The sequence below is a fragment of the Nilaparvata lugens genome, chromosome 4 (assembly GCF_014356525.2).
Source record: "Nilaparvata lugens isolate BPH chromosome 4, ASM1435652v1, whole genome shotgun sequence".
In the NCBI taxonomy this organism is placed as follows: Eukaryota; Metazoa; Arthropoda; class Insecta; order Hemiptera; family Delphacidae; genus Nilaparvata; species Nilaparvata lugens.
Window position 1 is genome coordinate 3,452,171 of NC_052507.1, and position 16,479 is coordinate 3,468,649.

Below are 16,479 nucleotides of genomic sequence, written 5' to 3' on the forward strand. Positions count from 1 at the left end.
ATAAATACGAAGTCTATTATGCAAATTCACTAGTTAGAGACAGTTGATATATTTAAGCAGCAAATTTATAAATATATTACCTTTTAATTTAACACATATAACTAGAGATACCAGTAATGATATAAAAAATTGGATAATTGCAAACTATTTCACTTCAATAGAAAACCTTATTTAAATTAAAATTTATTGTATCCCTTATAATTTATTTACTTTTCTCTTTTCTTCATTCTCAGAAATGACTCAATGATGAGGATTTTTTTTTTAATATTATTATACTATTTTCGATTTGCAACGGTCACCAGCGGGCAAAGTTTATTCTTTTGCTGGTGATTCCATATATAATACGTAAATTATATATACATACGTAAAGAGATATTTATGATTTTGTATTATTATTTTCTTATTTTTAAGTCAACACTTGTATTTTGTTTAAATTTATTGTTCATCATATTTGATTTGCTCTTTATTTGTGATTGTTTTTTTAAATGGCGAAATAAATTATTTGATTTGATTTGATGTATACATGAGTATAATGGTGGTTTTGAGAGAAATTTTCAATATGTTTTGCAATTGTGAAGGAAGATCCTTGTTTGGATTCATATTTGGAAATCGATTAATCTGTTAATTAATGCAAAATTGTAGTAGATACATTTTTTGACTCAAAATTGTGTGCGAATTAACTTATCATTTACGTTACGTTAGTTACATAACCTTTAGACTGTGTATTCCAAATTGAGGCTTAAAGCAGTTATGGGCGAATGCCTGTTGTTTTTACCTGAATTCAATTTGCATATGCTTAAATAAATGAATATTTTGTTAATTAATTATTAATTCAAGGCTTAAAGCAGTTATGGGCGGCCTGTTGTTTTTACCTGAATTTCATTTGCATATGAATGAATAAATATTTTGTTAATTGATTATTAATTCTACATTGTTAATAGACGATCTGGCAACAGAGCAAAGCGAGAAAGAGATAGCTCTACCAGCTTTGTTGAATGATAGACAAGGATAGCAATACCATTGCTAATTGAACACTGCCATTATAACGTGGACCTGACTATAAGAACAATGAAAATAGAAGTTACAAAAATAAATTATTGTTCTCACAGGTAAGTCAGCTATAGTTCACAGTAGATTAATTCTATATTCATTTTGTAAAGGATATAAAAATGATCTCTAAATAGCCTGACTGAACTAATAATTGAGCGGAAGAGTCTCAGTTCCTCTAGATTTCACTTAATCCACCCTATAAGGTTAGACGGACATAATCTATAAGGCTCTGTTAATGATTCAAATAATGAATGAGTGTTCTCCTGAGTAAGTCAGCTATAATGTACAGTAAATGAATTCTATATTCATGTAAAGGATATAAAAATGATCTCTAAATAGCCTGACTGAACTAATAATTGAGCGGAAGAGTCTCAGTTCCTCTAGATTTCACTTAATCCACCCTCTATAAGGTTAGACGGACATAACCTAAAAGGCTTTGTTCATAATTCAAGACGAACATAATCTATAAGGTTATGTTAATGATTCAAATAAACAATTCAGATGCTATGTTTCCTCATCTTCCTCATACTCAAACTGTACAGAGTCTTCCAGAAAAACAGCACTATTATTATCAGTTTCATTATCCGGTACAACAGCGGTCGCCATCTTTAAATTGTTGATGATATTTTTGATACGGATCTGTGCTTTCTTTTTCTTCACCGCCTTCTCAATCTCCAGTTCGACGATTTCCTGCTTTATCCGCTCCTCTTCTTCAGGGTCTATCTCAACAGGTTCCTCAATTTTGGTGGAGACATCTTGCTGTTCACTCTTTTGAGGAGACCGTTTCTTCATCTTTCTCTTATCCTCTTTCTTCAGAGAGAGATCTGCCTGTCTCTTTTGCAAGTCGATCAGCTGATTCAACTGTACTTGCTGTTGTTTGAACAGTTCTTGCAACTGATCTAGTTTCTCTTGTAAAATTAATTGTTCATCAATTTTCGAATTTTTCTCACCTTCTTTAATTTCTTCCCGTTGTTTTTCCAGTAACCTATTCAACTCAGACTCATGTTCAGCAATCACTTCGGCTGCCAGCTCTTCTAAATCCTCATTTTCAACATTTATCTCTTCCGTTTCTTCTTTAGTTTCCACTTTTGGTAACTTAATTTTCCTCTTAGAAAGGTTCTCAAGCTTCAAAAACTCCTTTACCCTAATTTTCTTCCCAGTACTCTCCCTAAATTCCCCTGCAATGGGTAACCTGCTTTCACCCTCATCAACCTTCAAATCTGAAGATTCATCAGGGAGTAGTACCTCTTCCATGTCACTCTTATTTACACTCTCTGGTTCACCCGGTGTTTCCCTCTCTTTCCTCAGATTAAACTTCCTCTTAGGTTTTGAAACAACAACATTTTCCTTCCCTTTCTTTTCCTGTTCTTCTTGTACAGGGTTCAAACCCCCTTCCTCCAGAACCATTTCTCGCTCTTTTTTGAAATTTTCTATCAACTTTTTCACATTCTCCTTGACTTTGATCGGAGGAACCGCTTGTAAATCGGGGTTATCTTCTAAATCTTTCTTTCCATCTCCTTCTATCCCCTCTCCCATATCTTCTTCCGTCTTTGTCATATCTTCAACAAAACTATCACCCTCTCTCACAATATCTACAACCTCACCATCCTCCACAACTTTTTCATCATCCTCAGAAATTAAACTCTTTTCTTCTACAATTTTTTTTCCACGTCTCTTCACATTTTCAAACGATCTCCGTTCATTTTCTTGATTTTTCTCCAACAATTTTCTCTCTTTCTCCTGATTTTTCTTCAAATCTCTCTTAGTTGTCCTTTGCTTCTCCACTTTTTTCACAACCGGTTTTTCTTCATCAGGGATCACATACTCCTCAGGCATTACATCGAGATTTGAATCATCTAGTGTTGAATCTACTACTTTTTCGGGTTCAACTATTCTATCTTCTTCTTTCTTGCTTCCATTATCATCATCTTCTTCTTCATTATCATTCTTACCTTCTCTAACTACAAAGTTTTCCTTGTCTGGTTGAATATCAGTCTCAACAACATTCTCCTCTAAATCTGAAACAGTCAAAATGTCATCCACTTCTTCAGTCTTAACTGGTTCTGCTACTTCTTCAACTATTTCTTCCTCTTCCTCTTCCTTTACCTCGTCCTCCTCCACAAATACCCTCTCATCAGTTACTTCATCATCGAAAAGAAACTCAGTGTTCAACTGTGGATTAATGTCCGATATTGAGAAATCTTTCTTCCGTTTTAAAATGAAAAGCATGGGTCTAGTTTTAACTGTGATTGGTGGAAACGAGTTATAGTTGAAACTAATATGGGAAAATCCATCCACGGAATCTAGTATATCGTGGGACTGACTATATACCTTTAGAGCTGGCGAATACTTGCTTTTAGCTTCGACTATCAGGTGGGTGAAGTTCATTAACTCGGCTGATCCTGGTTTCAGGTTTTCTTGCTTGCTGTACCTGAAAAAGTGAAACTCTTGTTAGTATCATCATGTGGGAATTGGAAAACTGAATGAAAAATCATACACACGAATTAATTGTTTTTTTCACTTTCCACAGCTACAACCTATGAGTTATTAGTTCTCTCCTCATAAAACAGCAAATTTTTATGGTGTAATGTAACATAAGAATACATTTTATTCAACTTTTATTTGAATTTAGTTTACACAGCTTACATAATTCTTTTCAGAATTAAATTCTCTACAATTTTTATTGCGAAAAAATATTTGTTTACTGGTCATTAAAGACAGTTATTGGGCATCAAACGTAGAAGTCTGTGTTTTTCTACTTACATTTTTTGCATATTTCAACTTTTTTCTCAAAAACTACTCACACTACAGCTTCCAGACTAGTTTTATTCAATTTTTCAGATATTTTTCCATATGAATCCAGCATAAGTTTTTCAAAAACTAGTCCCCAAACAATTCAGCATCGGTGTATTTCACCAGAGGAACTGAATTCCGGGCGAAATCTTTCACCCTGTATAGCTCGCTAATGAAGCGTTTATGGATATATGTTTATATGAACTTTTTTCTTATTTTTACCTCTACTATCACGTATTAAAATATTTTACCATAATTATGAATCACCCTGTAGATGATAAATAATAAAAATAATATTCGTATGGCTTTTACAGGTGGGGAGTCCCTGACGGAAGTTCCATGTTCTTACGACTTAAATACTTCAGCCGGGACCGACAATTAACGTGCCCATCCGATAACACGGGAGTGACCTGTTCAAAAACTTTTGGTGATAAGTGGGTTTGTACCGGGGATCTCTTGGCTGCTACGCAAACACTCTATCCACTAGACCACGGATCACCTATCTATTATGGATGATGGAATAATGGATTATAATGTGAAGTTTTGAAAAGCGACCACTCACGTCCAATGCGCATGCAACTGCGTGAACCGTGACACACCGGTCTGCGCGGCCAGGTTGCAGATGTGCACACTGGTTGCACCACTAGTTGCGCTGGCTGGTTGCAACCGATGCAACCTGGCCATCGCGACGCCACCCGGGTAGTTGACGTGAGCGATGCTCAGCAGAAACAGAGAGAACAGGCAGTTGGCTGCTATGTGGCCGGCTGCTCCAACCGCTAGCAGTTTCTGGAAAAAGGATTTGGAGCGGTTCGACCATCTGTAACCGACAAACAGCAATTGACAGTACTATAAAAAGTGTATTCATTCATCAATGCATTAATTAATCTAATATTTCATTCATCTACTGACTAATTTAGTTATTTGTGCAACTAGTGCGCAAAGTGACAGTTTGCTGCACCGAAAGAAACGTTAACGCCCGAGCCGTAGGCGAGGGCGGAATGGTTTCTTGAGTGCAGCAGAGGAACTTTGCGCACGTATTTCACATTAAGTTTCTCCTACAGTTACCATTGAATATGAAAAGTGGGTAATTATGGGTAAAATTGCCTGAAATCCATCAAATGTTTTTCTGTGTAATTTTATTATTGATAAAAACCTTAATTTATTGTCAAATTGAATAAAAATGTTGTTGTTGGTTATAATATATAATTAATAATTTGCGCGTTGTGCTTCGTTGCAACTCTGCTCACTATAGCAGCCCAGTAACTGTTACCAACTTCATTTCGATTTTGCTGCACTGTTGCTCCATATAACCTACTAAGTATTTTGCGTTGCCATGTTGCAAATCTGGAGTGCAGAAAAATTTTTCCCGCACTAGAGCGGAAAAGTGATTCTTTGCGTTCTGTAATCAGTGCAGCAATGGCCACTTTTCAACTTAACTGTAGGAAAAATGAATTTATTTATTGACAAATGCATATATGACTGCCACATGCATAGCCTAAATGCACTCATGAATAAAATTACATCACAGATGGACATTACTGAGATATTGCAATTATTCAAATGCTGATGAATTTATTTATTTATAATTTTTACAAAGTAGCACTGATCGGGAGAGAAAAACTAAGGATACTCCTTGTACTATTTCTCTCCTAAATTTAGATAACATTTTAAATGTCCGAAATAGGGTTATGATTTCACCTTCCTAAAATTTAGTCCATTTTCCCTAAGAAACAACGAAAACTAAGAATTTAAAATATTGACGGTTGGAAACAGAATAGAAACCAAACATATCACACTCAAATCACCATTAATTGGCACATTTTTGCGTAATTTTACAAAATTTAGAGCCACAAAAAACACAACTCACTATTCAGAACAGCTTCTTATTCATTTTATGATTATATTATTACAAAAATTTTATTAAAATATTAATTAGTTATTAAACGAAAATCCAAATTGAATGCTGTAATTCACCCCAAAGACTTCTGCTACTGCACTTCTCCGTAGAAATGAGCTGGTGCATTGTTATGCTGAACAAGATGAACAAGTGCCCTTTTACTTTCAGCATGACGGTGCACCAGCTCATTTCCACGGAAAAGTTTGGGATTTTCTAGACAATCGCTTTCAACTTCGCTGGATTGGCCGTGCAGGGCCAATTGCATGGCCACCTCGCTCACCGGATTCAACATCGATGCATTTCTTCCTGTGGGGTTTCATCAAAGGTTTATAATCCACCTCCACCAGACAATCTTAATGACCTCCGAAATCGCATCATATTGGGATCGCTTCGAATGCACAAGTTACGCCTGATATGCTGCTACGAATGTGGCAAGAAATCGTTTATCGGTGGTATGTATGTCGCATTACCAACGGCTGTCACATCCAACCAAAATTATACCCCCTCCTTAAACTTGAAGTGTTTTTAACAAAATGACACCTTTCTCAATTCATGTGTTAAGCGGGGTTTTCGTTTATGCGTAAATACCGTCGTCGACCAAGACGAAATCTCAGATTGGGTGGATTTCAATTTCTCTACATAACCTAAAAGATTATGTTCAGTTATGTTTTAATGGGGCAGGTTGAGCTTATACTTTTTTTATGCTTTTAAATGGCAATATATGTTGATATTATTGGAAATTCTTAATTCTCTGATAGTAAAGACAGATAATGAATAGTTATTTGTATATCTAGAGTGAAAAGTACGACTTTTTCTCCCTGTGGGAAAAAGTTTGAAGCCCGAGGCGAAGCCGAGGGCAACAATTTTCCCGAGGGAGAAAACGTATTTTTCGCTCGTGATGTACACAAAATTTTTCCTCCATCTACATTTTTTTATAGAAACTGCAAATAATATAATTTTAATAACTTACGTATTGGTGACAATGTTTCCTAACAACATAACCTAAAATCTGAAACCTAAAAACCGGTCGTCTGATTGGCACTGCCGATTGCGCTATCTATCGGCCAAAGTTGTAACAATTATATCAGCTGGGTGTCTACCAAAAATGGCTGACTCCAGATCACGCGGTTCAGATTTGAATTGCAGATAAAATATTTGTTGGCTGGTATTTTGAATAGAATAAAATATTTTAAAAATTGTATAAATTTTTATCGTCTACCAATATTAAGAATATAATAATTATCATACAAACATATATTTCATGAGTTAATCAAATTTCTGGTTGTGGTATTGAATTCAGTTGACTCAATGACAGACACCTCTATTATGCTTTCTCATCTGAGCTTAGACCTTCTAACCTATTACAATGTAAGTTTCAAAATAGAGATGCTCCCCATGTTATTCAAATGGAGTCACTTTTACTCCCTAGGGAGTTTTTCTGTTTTTTACTACCGAGAGCGAAAAAGTGACACTTTAGTATCAGGTTTCAGGGAGTAAAGTAAGTACTTTAGACAGTAGGTGGAGGAAAAGTAATTTGATCAGCTGTTTTAGCACACTTGAAATGTGTGCCTTGCAGATGAGAATGGGCAGCACTGTTCTTTTTCATCCATCTTTTTTACATGGTTATATCTTTGGCCTTGAACAATTCATCTTTTGTAATGAATTATTTTTTATCTATCTTTCTCCACTGTCATTATAACGTGAACCTTACTACAGTACGTGTGAACTTAGATTTGTTCGTTTACTCACAGTTTGTGACATGCGCACGCAGCCGCAATGTTGAGCAGCGGAAACACGTAGACAATTTCCTATCCTGTACATGTATAAGCCAGTTTTTTTCTTTATTATATTATAGATGATAAATAATAATAATAATAATAATAATAATAATATTCGTATGGCTTTTACAGGTGGGGAGTCCCTGACGGAAGTTCCATGTTCTTACGACTTAAATACTTCAGCCGGGACCGACAATTAACGTGCCCATCCGATAACACGGGAGTGACCTGTTCAAAAACTTTTGGTCATAAGTGGGTTTGAACCGGGGATCTCTTGGCTGCTACGCAAACACTCTATCCACTAGACCACGGATCACCTATTATGGATGATAAAAAAATGGATTATAATGTGAAGTTTTGAAAAGCGACCACTCACGTCCAATGCGCATGCAACTGCGTGAACCGTGACACACCGGTCTGCGCGGCCAGGTTGCAGATGTGCACACTGGTTGCACCACTAGTTGCGCTGGCTGGTTGCAACCGATGCAACCTGGCCATGGCGACGCCACCCGGGTAGTTGACGTGGGCGATGCTCAGCAGAAACAGAGAGAACAGGCAGTTGGCTGCTATGTGGCCGGCTGCTCCAACGGCTAGCAGTTTTTGGAAGAAGGATTTGGAGCGGTTCGACCATCTGTAACCGACAAACAGCAAATGAAAGTACGATAAAAAGTGTATTCATTCATCAATGCATTAATTAATCTAATATTTCATTCATCTACTGACTAATTTAGTTATTTGTGCCACTAGTGCGCAAAGTGACAGTTTGCTGCACCGAAAGAAACGTTTACGCCCGAGCCGTAGGCGAGGGCGGAATGGTTTCTTGAGTGCAGCAGAGGAACTTTGCGCACGTATTTCACATTAAGTTTCTCCTACAGTTACCATTGAATATGAAAAGTGGGTAATTATGGGTAAAATTGCCTGAAATCCATCAAATGTTTTTCTGTGTAATTTTATTATTGATAAAACCTTAATTTATTGTCAAATTGAATAAAAATGTTGTTGTTGGTTATAATATATAATTTAATAATTAGCGCGTTGTGCTTGGTTGCACCTCTGCTCACTATAGCAGACCAGTAACTGTTACCAACTTCATTTCGATTTTGCTGCACTGTTGCTCCATATAACCTACTAAGTATTTTGCGTTGCCATGTTGCAAATCTGGAGTGCAGAAAAATTTTTCCCGCACTAGAGCGGAAAAGTGATTCTTTGCGTTCTGTAATCAGTGCAGCAATGGCCACTTTTCAACGTAACTGTAGGAAAAATGAATTTATTTATTGACAAATACATATATGACTGCCACATGCATAGCCTAAATGCACTCATGAATAAAATTACATCACGGATGGACATTACTGAGATATTGCAATTATTCAAATGCTAATGAATTTATTTATTTACTATTTTTACAAAGTAGCACTGATTGGGAGAGAAAAACTAAGGATACTCCTTGTACTGTTTCTCTCCTAAATTTAGATAACATTTTTAATGTCCGAAATAGGTTATGGTTTCACCTTCCTAAAATTTAGTCCATTTTCCCTAAGAAACAACGAAAACTAAGAATTTAAAATATTGACGGTTGGAAACAGAATAGAAACCAAAAATCACACTCAAATCACCATTAATTGGAACTTTTTGCGTAATTTTACAAAATTTAGAGCCACAAAAAACACAACTCACTATTCAGAACAGCTGCTTATTCATTTTATGATTATATTATTACAAAAAATTATTAATATATTAATTAATTATTAAACGAAAATCCAAATTGAATGCTGTAATTCACCCCGAAGACTCCTGCTACTGCACTTCTCCGTGGAAATGAGCTGGTGCATTGTTATGCTGAACAAGATGAACAAGTGCCCTTTTACTTTCAGTATGACGGTGCACCAGCTCATTTCCACGGAGAAGTTTGGGATTTTCTAGACAATCGCTTTCAACTTCGCTGGATTGGCCGTGCAGGGCCAATTGCATGGCCACCTCGCTCACCGGATTTAACATCGATGCATTTCCTCCTGTGGGGTTTCATCAAAGGTTTATAATCCACCTCCACCAGACAATCTTAATGACCTCCGAAATCGCATCATATTGGGATCGCTTCGAATGCACAAGTTAGGCCTGATATGCTGGTACGAATGTGGCAAGAAATCGTTTATCGGTGGTATGTATGTCGCATTACCAACGGCTGTCACATCCAACCAAAATTATACCCACTCCTTAAACTTGAAGTGTTTTTGTATTTTCTATTTTAATAATCATATATTCTTCAGAAGTACCATATGAAAAAAACCATCCATTTCATTTAGTAACTAAAAGACCTTGACCTATTCTATTTTCATTTCAATGTTAACTATTTTAATGGATTTATACCGGGGATCTCTTGGCTGCTACGCAAACACTCTATCCACTAGACCACGGATCACCTATCTATTATGGATGATGGAATAATGGATTATAATGTGAAGTTTTGAAAAGCGACCACTCACGTCCAATGCGCATGCAACTGCGTGAACCGTGACACACCGGTCTGCGCGGCCAGGTTGCAGATGTGCACACTGGTTGCACCACTAGTTGCGCCGGCGGGTTGCAACCGATGCAACCTGGCCATGGCGACGCCACCCGGGTAGTTGACGTGGGCGATGCTCAGCAGAAACAGGGAGAACAGGCAGTTGGCTGCTATGTGGCCGGCTGCTCCAACCGCTAGCAGTTTTCTGGAAGAAGGATTTGGAGCGGTTCGACCATCTGTAACCGACAAACAGCAAATGAAAGTACGATAAAAAGTGTATTCATTCATCAATACATTAATTAATCTAATATTTCATTCATCTACTGACTAATTTAGTTATTTGTGCAACTAGTGCGCAAAGTGACAGTTTGCTGCACCGAAAGAAACGTTTACGCCCGAGCCGTAGGCGAGGGCGGAATGGTTTCTTGAGTGCAGCAGAGGAACTTTGCGCACGTATTTCACATTAAGTTTCTCCTACAGTTACCATTGAATATGAAAAGTGGGTAATTATGGGTAAAATTGCCTGAAATGCATCAAATGTTTTTCTGTGTAATTTTATTATTGATAAAAACCTTAATTTATTGTCAAATTGAATTAAAATGTTGTCGTTGGTTATAATATATAATTAATAATTAGCGCGTTGTGCTTCGTTGCACCTCTGCTCACTATAGCAGCCACAGCAGTCACTGTTACCAACTTCATTTTGATTTTGCTGCACTGTTGCTCCATATAACCTACTAAGTATTTTGCGTGCCATGTTGCAAATCTGGAGTGCAGAAAAATTTTTCCCCGCACTAGAGCGGAAAAGTGATTCTTTGCGTTCTGTAATCAGTGCAGCAATGGCCACTTTTCAACGTAACTGTAGGAAAAATGAATTTATTTATTGACAAATACATATATGACTGCCACATGCATAGCCTAAATGCACTCATGAATAAAATTACATCACAGATGGACATTACTGAAATATTGCAATTATTCAAATGCTAATGAATTTATTTATTTATAATTTTCACAAAGTAGCACTGATTGGGAGAGAAAAACTAAGGATACTCCTTGTACTATTTCTCTCCTAAATTTAGATAACATTTTAAATGTCCGAAAAGGGGTTTATGGTTTCATTTTCCTAAAATTTAGTCCATTTTCCCTAAGAAACAACGAAAACTGAGATTTTAAAATATTGACGGTTGGAAACAGAATAGAAACCAAACATATCACACTCAAATCACCATTAATTGGCACATTTTTGCGTAATTTTACAAAATTTAGAGCCACAAAAAACACAACTCACTATTCAGAACAGCTGCTTATTCATTTTATGAAACTTATATTATTACAAAAATTTTATTAAAATATTAATTAATTATTAAACGAAAATCCAAATTGAATGCTGTAATTCACCCCGAAGACTTCTGCTACTGCACTTCTACGTGGAAATGAGCTGGTGCATTGTTAAGCTGCGTACACATATTCGCGCTTCCAACCCGCACCGAGCACGCTCCTCCCTCGTACCGCCCTCGTACCACCATCGAACCACAGTCGCTACTCCCCCGCACCCATCATGAACGTTACGGAAGATGTTAGATCTTCTCGCGTTCCCCTGTCGAACCACTGTTGCTCCCCGGTCGATCATCAATCGCTCTGCTGGAGTGACGTTCGGTTGCGGAGCAGAGCGAAAGTCTGTACGCACCTTTATGCTGAACAAGATGAACAAGTGCCCTTTTACTTTCAGCATGACGGTGCACCAGCTCATTTCCACGGAGAAGTTTGGGATTTTCTAGACAATCGCTTTCAACTTCGCTGGATTGGCCGTGCAGGGCCAATTGCATGGCCACCTCGCTCACCGGATTTAACATCGATGCATTTCTTCCTGTGGGGTTTCATCAAAGGTTTATAATCCACCTCCACCAGACAATCTTAATGACCTCCGAAATCGCATCATATTGGGATCGCTTCGAATGCACAAGTTACGCCTGATATGCTGCTACGAATGTGGCAAGAAATCGTTTATCGGTGGTATGTATGTCGCATTACCAACGGCTGTCACATCCAACCAAAATTATACCCCCTCCTTAAACTTGAAGTGTTTTTAACAAAATGACACCTTTCTCAATTCATGTGTTAAGCGGGGTTTTCGTTTATGCGTAAATACCGTCGTTGACCAAGACAGGGAGAAAATCTCAGATTGGGTGGATTTCAATTTCTCTACATAACCTAAAAGATTATGTTCAGTTATGTTTTAATGGGGCAGGTTGAGCTTATACTTTTTTTATACTTTTAAATGGCAATATATGTTGATATTATTGGAAATGCTTAATTCTCTGATAGTAAAGACAGATAATGAATAGTTATTTGTATATCTAGAGTGAAAAGTACGACTTTTTCTCCCTGTGGGAAAAAGTTTGAAGCCCGAGGCGAAGCCGAGGGCAACAATTTTCCCGAGGGAGAAAACGTATTTTTCGCTCGTGATGTACACAAAATTTTTCCTCCATCTACATTTTTTTATAGAAACTGCAAATAATATAATTTTAATAACTTACGTATTGGTGACAATGTTTCCTAACAACATAACCTAAAATCTGAAACCTAAAAACCGGTCGTCTGATTGGCACTGCCGATTGCGCTATCTATCGGCCAAAGTTGTAACAATTATATCAGCTGGGTGTCTACCAAATATGGCTGACTCCAGATCACGCGGTTCAGATTTGAATTGCAGATAAAATATTTGTTGGCTGGAATTTTGAATAGAATAAAATATTTAAAAATTGTATAAATTTTTATCGTCTACTAATATTAAGAATATAATAATTATCATACAAAATATATTTCATGAGTTAATCAAATTTCTGGTTGTGGTATTGAATTCAGTTGACTCAATGACAGACACCTCTATTATGCTTTCTCATCTGAGCTTAGACCTTCTAACCTATTACAATGTAAGTTTCAAAATAGAGATGCTCCCCATGTTATTTAAATGGAGTCACTTTTACTCCCTAGGGAGTTTTTCTGTTTTTTTACTACCGAGAGCGAAAAAGTGACACTTTAGTATTAGGTTTCAGGGAGTAAAGTAAGTACTTTAGACAGTAGGTGGAGGAAAAGTAATTTGATCAGCTGTTTTAGCACACTTGAAATGTGTGCCTTGCAGATGAGAATCGGCAGCACTGTTCTTTTTCATCCATCTTTTTTACATGGTTATATCTTTTGCCTTGAACAATTCATCTTTTGTAATGAATTCTTTTTTATCTATCTTTCTCCACTGTCATTATAACGTGAACCTTACTACAGTACGTGTGAACTTAGATTTGTTTCGTTTACTCACAGTTTGTGACATGCGCACGCAGCCGCAATGTTGAGCAGCGGAAACACGTAGACAATGAAGCGCAGCTCCTTGTGCGGCAGGAACGAGAAGGCGGCAACAAACGCCAGGGGCGGCAGAAGGAGGCGGCACGCCCGCACGTCGAGGGCGGCGCCTAGGGGCACCAGTAGAGTGGATGCTCCCAGTGCGCGCGGCATCGCTGAGTAGAAGTACCATGCCCAGGGGGAGGTCTACAGAAAAAACTGGTCAAGGAGAATAAAGCTGAATTTATCTTGAGCGATTTTATCTAACAGTGACTCTATTTTCATTGGGAATAAGGTTTATTTATAACCCAGTTTTTCATGTATTTCACACGACATGCAGTCAATTATTTCAAGTAAGTAATCAAATTTGATCACTTACTGTAGTACTTTGACTGGATTACTTTCGAACGGCTAGCATTCATTTTCAACAGTGGCGATCGGAAATGTTTTGTTGGTTAGGAAGAAATAGTATATTTCGCACCTAGAGCAGAAAATGAGATTTTTCCAGCTCGAAATCGGTTTCAGAAAAGATTGAGAGCTGGAAAAACATTTTTGTCCGTGGTGCGAACGATATTTTTCGCCACACTACAGGCATTGCTGACAAAATAAATAAAGAATACAAAATAAAGAATACTCGTTAAGCTATCGTACCTATCTCTTGATTTTAGTGGTAGAAGATTTGCAGTCAGGATTTCAGATTCTTTTAAAATTTCACTTGGAATACCACAGTCATCTTCAAGCATTTTTGAAAATTCGGAATGCACTAATCAACAATATAATTGAATAAAACTGGTTGCGAAGCGAATTAGTTTGATTCGAAACTGGAACTGAAATCATGGCGACTTCAGCTGATGATGAAAGTGGACACTCGCCCGATCTAGCGGATGACTTATTAACTACTTCCATGAGCGACTGGAAGAGACAACTTTCTGGCCTAGACCGGAAAAGAACCCTTTTCTGACGTCGCCTGCAAACAAGGTCTTTCAGATCTACGTAGGGACTGGAAAACAGCTGCTTTTTGTGCAGTGTGGCGAAAACATTTTATTCCCTATGCACCTGCGCTCAGGGTTTCAACTTTTTCAGGGACTTTCTGTATTTAATAATAATAATACTATTTTATTTTAACTTATTTTGTTAATTGTCAATTGTATTTATATAAATATAGAAATACATGTATGCATTGTATGAAGAAAAAATGAACAATTGATTGATTGATTATTCCAAGAAAACATTTTCATTTACCACTGTTTGAAATGAACGCAGTAATTGAGTATGAAGAGGCATTCTTCCAGGTGGCATTCTATTCTAAGTTATAAAACTTATTTAACTTTTATTCGTTAAAAGTGGTAATTGAGTGGAATATTTCTAATCAATTTTTCAATTTAAGCCATCTAAATTCAAAATTTATAGTTTTAATGTTTATTTTGGACCAAAATTTTATAAAAATTGTAAACGTGAAATTCTAACCTTATCTTGGACTTTGTAATCTATAAATTTGGAAGAAAAATAGCACAAGGACTACCTTATTATTTTATCTTTCAATGTTATTACATTTGTGTTATTTGCATTGTAAATAAATAAAAATAAATAAATTCGAATGATTAGATTAGATTTTTATCATGTCCTGAACATCCACAATAGTGGACAGAGGCTGGGTCAACATTCAACTTATATAGATAAAAAAACACATAATAGAATGTTTAAACATGAAAATCAGTCGTATAGATCACCCAGACTAGTTCTCCTGCTTTAGCCTACTTAATCATATACAGTACATAGTTAGGCAGTCCAATTATAAAATCCATCTAATGAATAAAATGGTCTCTCAACCAGCCAATCTCTGACTTTAATTTTGAAATGTCCAAATCTTTTAGGTTGGCCGGTAGAGAATTATAAATTTTTGGCCCGCTGTACAGTGGCGAATTCTTTTCTCAGAACAATTTACAATGCATATGCTCTCTCAATCTTCCACTACAATATAGAAGTATGGGGAGCAGCCTTTGACACCCATTTCAATAAACTTTTTACTATTCAAAAGCATATCATCAGGGCTGCGCTAGGAAGACCAAGACGCTATCCTAGCACTAATATTGATGAGATAAACTTACCAACGCTTCGCCAAACGTACATAACAAGCTTAATTATATTCATAAATAAAAATACACATCTATTACTCAACGCAGTGTCACTTACAATTTAAGACCAGCAAGTGTAAGTGCTTACAGTATAAATTTCACTGCATTGACAACCAGCAATCATCAGTTCAAGTTCCAGAGCGATAAGCTAATAAATAGGATACCAGACGATTTCATTAGGGATAAAATTACAAGTAATAAATTGAATAAAATAAGATCCTGGGTAAAAGAGAATTACTTTTTTAAAATCGAAAACTAAATAATTATAATTATGACTTGTTTTTAACACGCTCAGTTTAAACTTGGTTTTTTTGATTACCTAAAAGAAAACATTTTTTTATTATTATTATTATAATTTCTATATTACCTATTTCTATTATTGGGCTTGTTGATTTTTGATTCAAGAATTGATTTTGTGTGTTTATTTATACATATTTTTGGTTTTTGGTTTACTATCTTTTGGTTTGTATTTTAGAATATTATCACGGCAAATGTACCAATAATTTAAAGAATATTTTCGAACTCGTGGCTGGAGCTCAAGGCTTCTTTTTCCAGCCACACCAATGTATATTAGTTGATATTTAGAATAATAATAATTGCTTTTTATTCTGATTGTCACATCTTTGTACTGTTTTCTGTGTTTTGGTGAAATAAATTGAATTGAATTGACAGAATGACTGCACCAGTTGCGTCTATTTTGTATTATTCTTTCATGCAGAGGAGCAACCGATAAAACCTGTATTATATCAGTATTTGAATAGTACAGATATTAAGTTTTTTGCATGGAAAAGGATACACCATAGTCAGAACTACGATTGAGAATCGTATTAAAGTAGAGAACTTCCCCTTCTGGCCACAATAGTCTTCCCCAGAACACTGAGTCCACGACAACGGTCAAAGCAAGGCATACTAGGCCGGCCGGAACACCTATCTTGATAACTCTGCGGAAATACAAACATATCACGTGAAAAAATAAATAAAATA

The 16,479-nt window shown here is 36.4% G+C and overlaps 1 protein-coding gene and 2 long non-coding RNA genes across 4 annotated transcripts in view; 2 read left to right on the forward strand and 1 right to left on the reverse strand.

Annotated features, from left to right (window-relative positions):
* Positions 1-1,007: 1,007 nt before the first annotated feature.
* Positions 1,008-16,479, reverse strand: part of LOC111044467 (probable Dol-P-Man:Man(7)GlcNAc(2)-PP-Dol alpha-1,6-mannosyltransferase) — a 40,015-nt gene continuing 24,543 nt past the window's right edge. The window contains exons 6-9 of the mRNA XM_039425538.1: positions 16,292-16,436; positions 13,341-13,567; positions 7,895-8,149; positions 1,008-3,481 (exon numbers count right to left, since the gene is read on the reverse strand). Of these exons, the coding sequence (XP_039281472.1) occupies positions 1,555-3,481; positions 7,895-8,149; positions 13,341-13,567; positions 16,292-16,436 (2,554 nt within the window). The 3' untranslated portion in view covers positions 1,008-1,554. The remainder of the gene's footprint in view (positions 3,482-7,894; positions 8,150-13,340; positions 13,568-16,291; positions 16,437-16,479) is intronic.
* LOC120350769 lies at positions 4,340-7,543 on the forward strand. Its single transcript, XR_005571024.1, has 3 exons — positions 4,340-4,686; positions 5,909-6,192; positions 7,492-7,543. It is a non-coding gene; the product is annotated as an uncharacterized LOC120350769 (long non-coding RNA).
* Positions 9,889-13,480, forward strand: LOC120350768. 2 transcript variants are annotated; one of them, XR_005571023.1, is made up of 3 exons: positions 9,889-10,283; positions 11,754-12,037; positions 13,343-13,480. It is a non-coding gene; the product is annotated as an uncharacterized LOC120350768 (long non-coding RNA). The 2 variants fall into 2 exon arrangements; XR_005571022.1 differs by having other exon boundaries at positions 10,195-10,283; positions 11,803-12,037.